The following is a 10,470-nucleotide window of genomic DNA, read 5'->3' as shown; positions in this document are numbered from 1 at the left end:
GCCCATCCTCCAGCCTCGGTGCCCGGTCCCTCCGGGCGCCCGCCCGCCCGCCGCCACCTCCAGACGCCGCGGAGGAAGGGGCGGCGCCGAGGGAGGGGTCCCTCCGCCGCGGGAGGCCGCAGCGCCCGCCCGTCACGGCGTCGGCGCCGGCCGGGAGAACCCGGAAGTGGCCGAGCCGCGCGCTCGCCCGTCCCATCGCCGCCGCCGTCGCCGTCGCCGCCCAGCACACGGGGGAGCGCGGGAGCCGCGCCAGGCACAGGAGCGCGCGGGGCCGACGGGCCATGGCCGCGGGGGCCGCCGCCGCAGGTGGTGGCGCGCGGTGAGGAGCGCTGCGCCCCCTCGGGGCGGATGGAACGCGGCTGGGCGGGCGGACCGTGCCGGCGTCCGCGGCTGGAATGGTGCTGGCGGCGGCGGTCGCTGCCTGCGTTCTGAAGCCCGCGAGGAGCCACAATGGAGACGCCGCCGCTGCCTCCCGCGTGAGTGAGCGAGAGGGCGCCCGGGGCGCGCGGCGGAGGGGCTGTGCGGTTGCGGAGGGCGCGCGGCGCTGCGGAGGACACGCCGCGATCGCGGGGGGCGGCGGGCGATGGGGAGGCGCGGGGCGTGACGGGGCGCGGCGCCCGCAGTCCGGAGGGTGACCGCGGGACCGGACTGTGCCCGGCCAGGCGGGTATGGGCAGGGGCTTCCCGGTCTCGGGGCGAATTGAACGTTCGGGATGGGGTTGTGCGTAGGGAATTGGGGGGGCACACGACTGTGATCGCCCTGTGGGTACCCCCGGTGTCATGCATGGGCTGCTGCTGCCCATCTCGCCCACCCTTTTTCTAGTAGGGAGCGAGAGGATGCACAGGAAACTGGAAAGTACCAGACGCCTGGAGTCTAAAATGAATGCGATCTGAGGTTGCTTGCTTCTCGGAATTTCTAATAAAATTAATATCCAAGGAGCTTTTACATCACTCCAAATGAGCTGCGGCCGTTTTAGGGCATGTGATCTCTTACCTGGCACTGCAGAAAATCTTTTATCCAGAAATCAGAGCATCTCTCGTTCCCTTGGTACCCGGGGCATGTTGATAGTATTACCGACCTGTTAGGCACAGGTGTCTTTTTTCCTTGGTGCCCAAGTACATGCAAGATCACCTGCAGCAAAATTACTTTCTAGAAATAAGAACTGAAAAGGGGTTTTGTTTTTAAAACGCCTGTATAAAAGTAGCCTGTAAATCTCCAGGAGTTTAGACGTTCCGTGTTCCCACCCCCTACCCACCTTGTCCCTTCAACCTTTACGAAGGAGCAGAGTCCTTTGGATCTGACTTTTCAAACCGCAGACAAACCTCACTCTGAAAAGAGGTATACCTTTTCATTCGATCTGATTCATGGAGCCTTATCGGTTTTCAATGAGATTTGGCTACCTTCACTCCATCACATTTCTTCCTCTCCAGCCTCTTGTGGCTATTTGGCAGAATTCCAGCTAAAATAAGGCTATTTGGTTTGCGGTGAATATTTTTTTTTTTGTATTTTGAATCCTTTCATGAGTCCGAATAGGATTATAAAGCCACAGTTTCTGTGGGTGCATTACAGGATTTTGAGTTTGAGTGGAACAGGTCATGGGGCTCTGAAGAGTGGGTGACAGGAGTCTTGGCTTGCCCCTTCTGGGATGGTAGAAATGATAGAAGAAGCAAGGGATCAGATGCTGACCGATGGTGGTGGCTTTGAGGCTGTGATGTGCGCTCTCACGCTCCCAAGCAGGTTGGGGAAGCCTCCTGAGCCCCCTGGGAAACATATCTGTAGATTGCTTCAGCAGCTTGAGTGTAGTGGGAGCCCATGAGGTTTCCAGCCAGGTTCAGAAGCATTGGTGGCAGAATATACTCTCTGCATATAGACATCACACTGTGATACAAATGTGTAGGTAAGTTGCTGATGGTGAGCTTGCCCTCCCCACTGGCCCCATTGTATCACTTAAACACAGTCCCTTTTCACTTTTGGAGCAGAGAGAACTGAAGGACGGAACAAGAGGATCTTAGGATGAAGGTTCAAAAAAAAAAAAAACTGTGTGTGGAAAAACAGGCCCTGGAGGGAGAAGAGGCTGAGAAAATGGTTTAAATGGGAGAAATGGAATAGATGTTCAGCTCAGGCCTTTGGTATTGATACTTCATCTGTAGTTCTGAAACTAGATAGAGACTTGAGTGGAGGAGAAGCCTGGAGCGCTGAGCCTGAGGAGCAAATCGTAGAAACATTTTTCGATCACTGGAACTAAAGCTGCAGAGACTTCTTCATTGTTTAATCCATTTGATGAAAAATACAAATAAATTTTATTTTTGTTAGGTAGATCCAGAATTCCAGAATCAAACACCTTCTAGAACTCGCTAGCTTGCTGTTAGGTTTCTAAAGATTAGAAACAGTTTCTGGCTTCTGACCCTCCGCTTTCTTTGCCTCTATCCCATTAACTTCCTTTCTCCTTGGATTATGCTGTCTGATGGGAGAGATTGCAGGTGAGGTCTTGGCAAGGGCATTTGCTGGGTTTCCTGTCTGGAGCTGGGTGAGGATGGAGGCTCATGGAAGTCACAGGGCGCAATCAGCTTTTTATGAACACCGATGGTTAGCCTGAGGTTCAAGGCAAAGCAAGGTGTTTGACCTGGACTTAAGGGGCCTTAGATAATGTGGTGGGAAGCAGGGACTCGGAATTCTCTTTGTGTGTCTGTTTAGTAATTCATTCAATGTGCGAATTCTTGGATGCCGGTCCCTGCCTGGCACTTATCATGGTGCTTTTCTCTGGGCTTCTGTGGAGCTAAGTCTACATTGCCCTCTGGTCCCACCCTGCTCCCTTTAGCCTGTCTTGGAGTGGTGGCAGGCATCTCTGCCTACATCCTTATTTCCTCATTTTCATCTCTTTTCTGCCTTTTCCATTCTGCCTCCAACATTTTCTTGTCCTTTGAGGAGTCTCATTGATTGCCACTGTATTTCACATTTCTTGTTGTCTTTTTGCATACTTGAACATGTATGGCATGTAGGCTCTGTTTCATTGGAGGTCTAGGTGGTAGTAAGACCATGGGACTTTTACCTTTTGGTCAAATCTGAAAGATGTGCGACTAAAAAATTAGGTATGAATTAATGAGTCAGGGAATTTGGGGTAGTAAACGGAGCTGTGCAGAAGGAATGAAAACTGAACACTCCTTGACCTCTGGGGTACTTTTCATATTGTAGCTTTACAGTTATTTGCATAAGGGAGTTTCTGATTATTAGGCTGATCGAAGACTGTGAGGTTCCGATTGTGTGAATCCCTTTCATGTCCGATGGAACAGTTTTCTTAGCTCGTTTTCTTCCTAGCTCCTTCTTTCAGGCCGCCTTACTGGCCATGCAGTCTTGTTTTTATGTTCAGCCGAGTAGTGATGCCTCAGGTGCAGCCTTCTGTTTGCAGTGGGTGATTCTGCGTCTCTGGAGATGCTTGTCATCGGAGGTGTTCCAGCACAGCCAGACAACTTGTTAGCCATGCTCCAAGGACTCCAGCCTGCCAAGGATGGGCTGCATCAGATCACAGGCTTCAGGTCTTTGGATTTCAGTGACCTGTTTAAAGGAAAAAGTGAAGTTGAGCATATTTTATGTTTCAAAGTAGAAGTGCCTGTAGAAGAGTGATTAGCAACTGTTACCACTTATCAAAGGGGGCTATCTTAATACCATTCTCAAGTAGAAGGAGCATCTCAAAGGGATAGGACTTTAGTTGTATAGATTGAACTTGGTGAAAACTTGTTTCTTTACCCTCATTTTGTCACGGAAACAAAGTGGTTTGCTGAAGCCTGAGGTTTGTAGTGCATTGGCTATGCTGCGGGACTGCAGCTCTTTCTAAGGTCCGGCTGGGAACTGCCAGCCTTGCAGTGTACTGGCTCGCGTGTCATAGAGTCACTTCATCAGTCTTAGAGATTGAAGTAGAGTATCTCTCATTTCTTGAAACATTTTTGTTACATTTTTATTTTGTGTGCTCTGTGTGTTTGTATGTCTGTGCAGGTGTATGTTCGTACAGTCACATGTGATTGTGGACATGTGGAGGTCATAGGACAACCTTCGGGAGTTGGTTGTCTCCTTCTACAGTGTGGGCCCTAGGGACTGAATCCAGGCAAGGACTTTTCCCTGCTGAACTGTTTGAGTGTTTGAGTGACTCATGTCAGGTCAGGTTTTTTTTTTTTTTAAATTCACATTTATTGAATACCCAGTGTGGCTAAATTTTGGAGATTTTTCAGAAAACAACAAAACCTTTTGTCTCACAGTTGAAGCGGATAGTAAGCAAACATTTAGTTGTAGGGCATGACAGAAAATAGTGGGGGGTGTAGGACATGACAGAAGATAGATAGATTGATAGATAGATGATAAGTAGATGATGGATAGATGATAGATAGATAGATGATGGATAGAGATAGATAGATTGATAGATGATAGATAGATTGATAGATAATGGATAGAGATAGATGGATTGATAGATGATAGACAGATAGATTGATACATACATGATGGATTGATAGATAGATGATAGACAGATGATGGATAGTGATAGATAGATAGATAGATAGATAGATAATAGATGATGGATAGGGATAGATAATAGATAGAAAGATGATGGATAGAGATAGATAGACAGACAGACAGATGATGAATACAGATTGATAGATTGATAGATAGATAGATGGATGGATGTCATTCGGGTAGCCTCCGGGATGTCTTTGAAGAGGTGACCTGGTTCAGGCCGAAGGAAGGACGGTATTGGAGGTGGAGGGAAGAGCAAGCAGGAAGGCCGCCTTGCACGTCTTCCCACTGAGCTAACACCATTCCAGCCAGTGTACTTGGCATGCCGTGCACTGCACCTTCCTACATTTGGGTTGTTGACATCTGCTCACATATTCTGACTAGTTCTTTCACAGATTCTGTCTTGAGCAGCAGCCTTTGCTTTTTATGACACCACTTGTTTTGGCCTCCTCCTTTGGTTTTTCAGTTGCTGAATGTGATTTACATAATTTCATCCTTACTTAATCTTCTCAACAATCTTATCGTGTATGTCTCCTATTATTATCTTTCTGGCCGAGGAAATGCAAGTTAAATTGCTTTTCCTAGCTTATATGTATTTGAAAAACTGTTGGTCTAATCTCTGTGTCGATCACCTTCTTTTTTCTCCCTCCCTCCCTCCCTCCCTCCCTCCCTCCCTCCCTCCCTCCCTCCCTCCCTTCGTCCCTCCCTCCCTCCCTCCCTCCCTCCCTCCTGAGACAGAATGCTGCTGGGTATCTAGGTTGGCCTGGAGCTCTGGTCCTCCTGCCTTCGCTCCCTCAGTGCTGGAATTACAGGACTGTACCACCAGCCTTGCTCTGTGCTTTCTGCAGCTGTTCATAGGCAGCACTTGCTTCTCTTCCAAGTGGGTCCTGGCCAGTTCTTCTTAATCCACACTTCATCTCATCTATATTCCCATCTGTACCTTTTTGTTGTTTTGGGAGACAGGTGTCTCACCTAACATCAGTCTCACAGTGTAGAGCAGGTTGACCGAAAACACATAGGAATCCTTTTGCTTCAGCCTCCTGAGCACTGAGACATCTGTATCTTCTTTGAAAATGCCTTTTGTTATTTATTATTGCTATTATTATTATTATTTTTAAATCCCAACTGCAGTTTTCTTCCCTGTCTCCTCTCCTCCCCACCTCTCCCCATCCACTGCTCCTCTGTTTCTATTCAGAAAAAGGCAGGACTTCCCTGGATATCCACTAAACATGGCATATCAAGTTGCAGTAAGACTAGACAGATCTCCTCATATTAAGACTCAACAAGGCAACCCAGTATAAGGATTAGGGTCCCAAAAGTGTGCAAAAGAGACAGCCCTTGCTTCCACTGTTAGGAGTCCCGTAAGTAAACTAAGCAATAGCTGTCCCATATATGCAGAGTGCCTACGTCCGTCCCATGCAGGCTCCCTGGTTGTCAGTTCAGTCTCAGTGAGCCCCTCTGAGCCCAGGTTAGTTCTGTGGGTGGTTCTTTTTTTTTTCAGTTTTAATTTTTATTTATTTATTTGTGGGACACATCTGTATCCAAAGTCAACACTTATATCCATGTTTAAAGGATCTGGAATCTTGGGCTTCTGTGGGAGTGTCTACTCTTAGCTCCAGGGTAAAACACCGTGTTCAGTCAGCCTTTGACCCTTCCTTCTTTCCTCATGGTCCACGTCGCGTCTGTCTGCAGGAGCTGGAGAGCCCTAGGTTCCCGTGTCCATCGACTTCATCTTGAAACCTTAGTCACCTTCACCTTAAAGTCACCCTCCGTCATCGGCCCCTAGATCCTTCTGTTTCTGCTCATAGCCTTTTAGTCCACGTTAGACTTTCAGCACCCTAGAGTCATAGAACATGGCTAATCAAAGCCACATACTCAGCCAGGAGGCATTGGCCTGCCATCAGACTTTCCAGAATCATTGTATGCCTTACCCTTTGTAACATCCATCATAAGCCAGGGTCTGCAGCCCCGCCTGTTGCTCCACACAATGAATTTAGAGTTCTTGCAGGGCCCTATTGAGCCCACCTCCTTTACAGTTTTATTTAATTTGTGACTTCGGCCCCTTCTGGATCATTGTTAACTTCCTGTGGAATTTGCAGTCTTGCATATGTGTCCTGATCTGTGCCATTTCTTGGCATTTAGTGGTGACTTCCCTGTTGGATGGGAAACTGGAGCAGGGTCTTGGCTCAGCCCCGTGCATCCTGCTTTATTACAGATATACAGTGGGCATTTAGGCAGCAGTTATATGTGTGATTTACTGACAGCTATGATTATTTGTACATTTCTAATGACTTCAAGTTGAGTGTTGCAATTAAAATGGAAGGGCCAAGAAAGTGAATAAAACCACATGGCCATATTCAATTTAGTTCCTAACATCAACGTTTATCTTTTTTATGTTTGCATTCATAGGGGCTTTATTGCTTAGACAGATTCAGAGACAAGTAGACGAAGGGTAATTACCTTCCATATTAGTCCAGGGTTACTTGTTTTGTGTTTGACATAGTGGCATAGACGGGATTACCACTTGATTCTCCACCTGATTCCTGTCTTTGAGTAGCTTTTCTCCAACCCCCATGAAGATACTAGAAAATTTAGCCCATCATCTGAACAGATTGCTGCTTTGAGTGATGACCGTACTAGATAAAGTAGAAGAATTTACATATGTATGTATGTATGCATGTACGTACACATACACACCCACCCACACATATGAGTGATAAAAGACATGGACATGCTTAGAAAGGCTCATCACCCTCCTTTTCTCTATTTTATCATCTCAGAAAAATTCTTCTCTAGTCGTGCTTTGTTAATTGTTTATGAGATATTCTTTAAAAGATTGATCTTGCATAAGACATGCTCTTACCCCATCCCTTTCCTGGTAATAGTCACTGTCAGGGACAAAAAGTGCCTGATTGTGCTGTGTTTGTCATGTAGGTGGGAGGGGAAGAGGAGCGAGCTGGGTTGAACTGAAGTGGAGCTTTTTACAGCACCATTGTTCTACTATCAGAGAGCAATTATGCTCCAACTTCCATCAACCTCTCAACCTCAGACATCCCATCCACCTCCCCCTGCCAGCACTTCCCCCACACTCAGCAGAAGCCACACAGCCAGGGCCCAGGCAGAGAAGAGAAGAGATGTCTCCTCTGCCCCCCAGTAGGCTCAGGGCTCTAGTTTTTAACTGCTGTTCCTTAGTAAAACTGAGCATGCCTGGCCTTTCTAGACGTTTCCTTTCCAGCTCTGGGAAATCAGAGCTTGTCCCTTCAACAGTAACAGCAACAGCAGCAGCAGCAGCAACACCCACATTCGTATTCAGAGGTGGGATAGGAGGTTGTGAGGCCTTGTTCAACACTGGCAGGATAAAAGTTTAATCTCACAAAATGTGTCGTGCTCAATTCTAAGGACCTACATGCTGAAGATACAGCCCAATCTTTCTTATTGGGAGAACCCAGAGCCTCACACATCCTAAGCAGTGTTCTTCCACCCCTAAACTGTATCCTCCACTTGGTCTAAGCTCTGTGTGTTATAGGGAAGACATTCTCATTTTTTTAAAAGACACATTTATTTGGTGACTACCACAAGTTTATAGATTACAGTTTGTGCAGTGGTACAGTTAAAGTCCAATTAAAGCTTAAATTCCATACATTTGAAGAAAAATTGCCTTTAGAACATTGCAAAAAATTCACAGCTCCACCATGAAACAAGAGTTGAACGAGGAAAGCCTATTGCTTTCCCTGCCTCTCCGTAAGGTGATGATTATTAGGAGGTGCCATCGGGGAGCTCAGAGTTTTATTAGAGCGTGGCGTGACAGGTATTTGTGAGGACACTCATTCGATTCTAGTGTGCATTTCGAATAGCTGGTCTTGTTTTGAGCGGACCGTGGCTAATAACTTGCCAAGCCCCTGAACGTGAGTTTGGCAGGGAGGAGCGGGAGCACACAGGAGAAACGTTCTGAAGTCCGGGGGAACTTGAGAGCAGTACAGCACGGATGGTGACTTTGAAAACAACAGCTGCTGACGTGAACTTGGCAGAAATCTGTGAGTAGTGGTGGGTGACTCACTGCAAGCTGGGAGTCTTGCAGCTTTTGAGGTGAACAGGCAGAGGGGAGAGCAGAGACGGTGGCCACCTAGGGGCGGCCAAGTCTTTCCATCCTATATGTGTTGGTGTCTTTGGTCCCCTGTGAAATTTTGCAGCCGTTATCATCCCCATGACTTGTAGCATCATCTCTCCTGGAAAGCGCTAAACTTATGAACAACCCAGATTCTCTAGAGCGCATGTTCTCAATCTGGGATGATCAGTCTGGGGTGGGAGGTTAAGTGGGTGGTAGGGTGCATTACATCACCTGTTGTTGTTTTTAAAAATCATGCCTAGCTGCTCTCACCCCTACCCCCAGAGACGCCACCATTCTGACATGCCTAGTTCTGAAAAGGGCTTGCCTGGCTCTTTATACGAGGAGGGCTGATTTGTGTAGTTTGAGAAACTGATAGGGTTTTTCTTTGTGATGTGTGTGTATATGTGTGTATGTATGCATGTTTGTGTGTATATGCCTGCATATGTGTGTGTGGTATGTGTATGTATGTATGTCTGCATGTGTGTGTGTGGTATGTATATATATGCATGTCTGCATGTGTGTGTGTGTAGGTATGTATACATCTGTGGTGTGTATATATCTACATGTGTGTGTATGTCTGCATGTGTGTGTATGTCTGTGTGTATGTGGTGTGTGTGTATGGTGTGTGTATGTCTGCATGTGTGTGGTGTGGTGTGTGTATGTGTGTGGTGTGTGCATGCATGTGCCTGTGTGTGTATGTACAGGTCAGAGACTGACTTATGGAGTTGGTTTTCACCCTTCACTGTGTGCGTTTTAGAAATCAAACTCAGGTCCTCAGAGTCAGGCTTGGTGGCCTTTATCTGCTGAGCCATCTCAATGGTCCTCCATCCTAGTTTTTGAGACAGGGTCTCTCTTGGGAACTGGGACTTGCTGTTGCATCCTACTAAACTGGCTGGGTAGCAAGTTCCAGAAATTCTTTCCTTGCCTCCCCAGTGCTAGGATTACAGGTGTGTTTTGTATTCCCTGCTTTTCACGTGGGTGCTAGGGAATCAGATTTAGTCTCTATGTGTGCACAGCATAAGCTCTCCAGACCTAGACTGGATTTTCTGCTAACCTTTGTGTATGTGAGTGTGGTATGTATGTGTGTGATCTGTGCACACAAGCACATGGGCATGCCTTCCTGTATCAGAGGAAGATGCCGGCTGTCCTGCTCTGTCCGCGTTGACTTCTGTTGCTTTGATGAACACCATGACCAATTGCACGCTGGGGAGGAAAGGACTTATTTCATCTTTTAGGTTGTCGGCAGTCGGGCCAGGAACGTGGAGCAGAAATCATGGAGGCTGCTTGCTGGATGGCTCTAGCTTTGTCTAGTTTTCTTATTCTGCTCAGGCCTGCCACTCCAGGGATAGTATCATTCACAGTGGACTGGACCTTCCCATAATCAACAAGCAAGACAGTTCCCCACAGACTCACCCACGAGCCACTCTGATGGAAGCAATCCCTCAATTGAGGGTCCCACTTCACAGGTGACTCTAGCTTATGTCAAGTTGACGGTAAACACTTAGCCACATATACCCTGTCAGTCGCAACCTATTTGTTTTGAGACAGCTGCTCTCTGAGCTTGGAGCTAGGCGGTCACCAGCAAGTCCTGATGATCCCCCAGTCTCTGCCCCTTACAGTACTTGGGTTAGAGGTGTGTCCACAGCTATGCCTGGCTTTTCGTGTGGGTTCTGGGATCTACACTCAGGTTCTCATGCTTGCACAGGCGCTTTTAACCTCTGAGCATCTCTCCAGCCTGTTTGTGATATTTCTAGTCCTCATCCTTGAAAACAAAACCAAAAAGAAAAACAACAAAAAACCTACTGTTCCAAATGAAATCATACAAAAGAGATTATCGGTCCTGTCTAAGTTGGTGTGCT

At 47.4% G+C, this 10,470-nt stretch overlaps 1 protein-coding gene across 2 annotated transcripts in view; it reads left to right on the top strand.

The window, feature by feature from the left end:
- Positions 1-314: 314 nt before the first annotated feature.
- Klhl2 (kelch like family member 2) overlaps positions 315-10,470 on the top strand; it is a 116,607-nt gene continuing 106,451 nt past the window's right edge. For both annotated transcript variants that reach the window (XM_075986879.1, XM_075986880.1), the window contains exon 1: positions 315-476. In XM_075986879.1, the coding sequence (XP_075842994.1) occupies positions 451-476 (26 nt within the window). In that variant the 5' untranslated portion in view covers positions 315-450. The remainder of the gene's footprint in view (positions 477-10,470) is intronic.

The sequence above is a fragment of the Microtus pennsylvanicus genome, chromosome 9 (genome assembly GCF_037038515.1).
Source record: "Microtus pennsylvanicus isolate mMicPen1 chromosome 9, mMicPen1.hap1, whole genome shotgun sequence".
Classification (NCBI taxonomy): Eukaryota; Metazoa; Chordata; class Mammalia; order Rodentia; family Cricetidae; genus Microtus; species Microtus pennsylvanicus.
The sequence above is the reverse complement of the archived record's forward strand: the minus strand, read 5'-3'. Positions and strand labels throughout refer to the sequence as shown.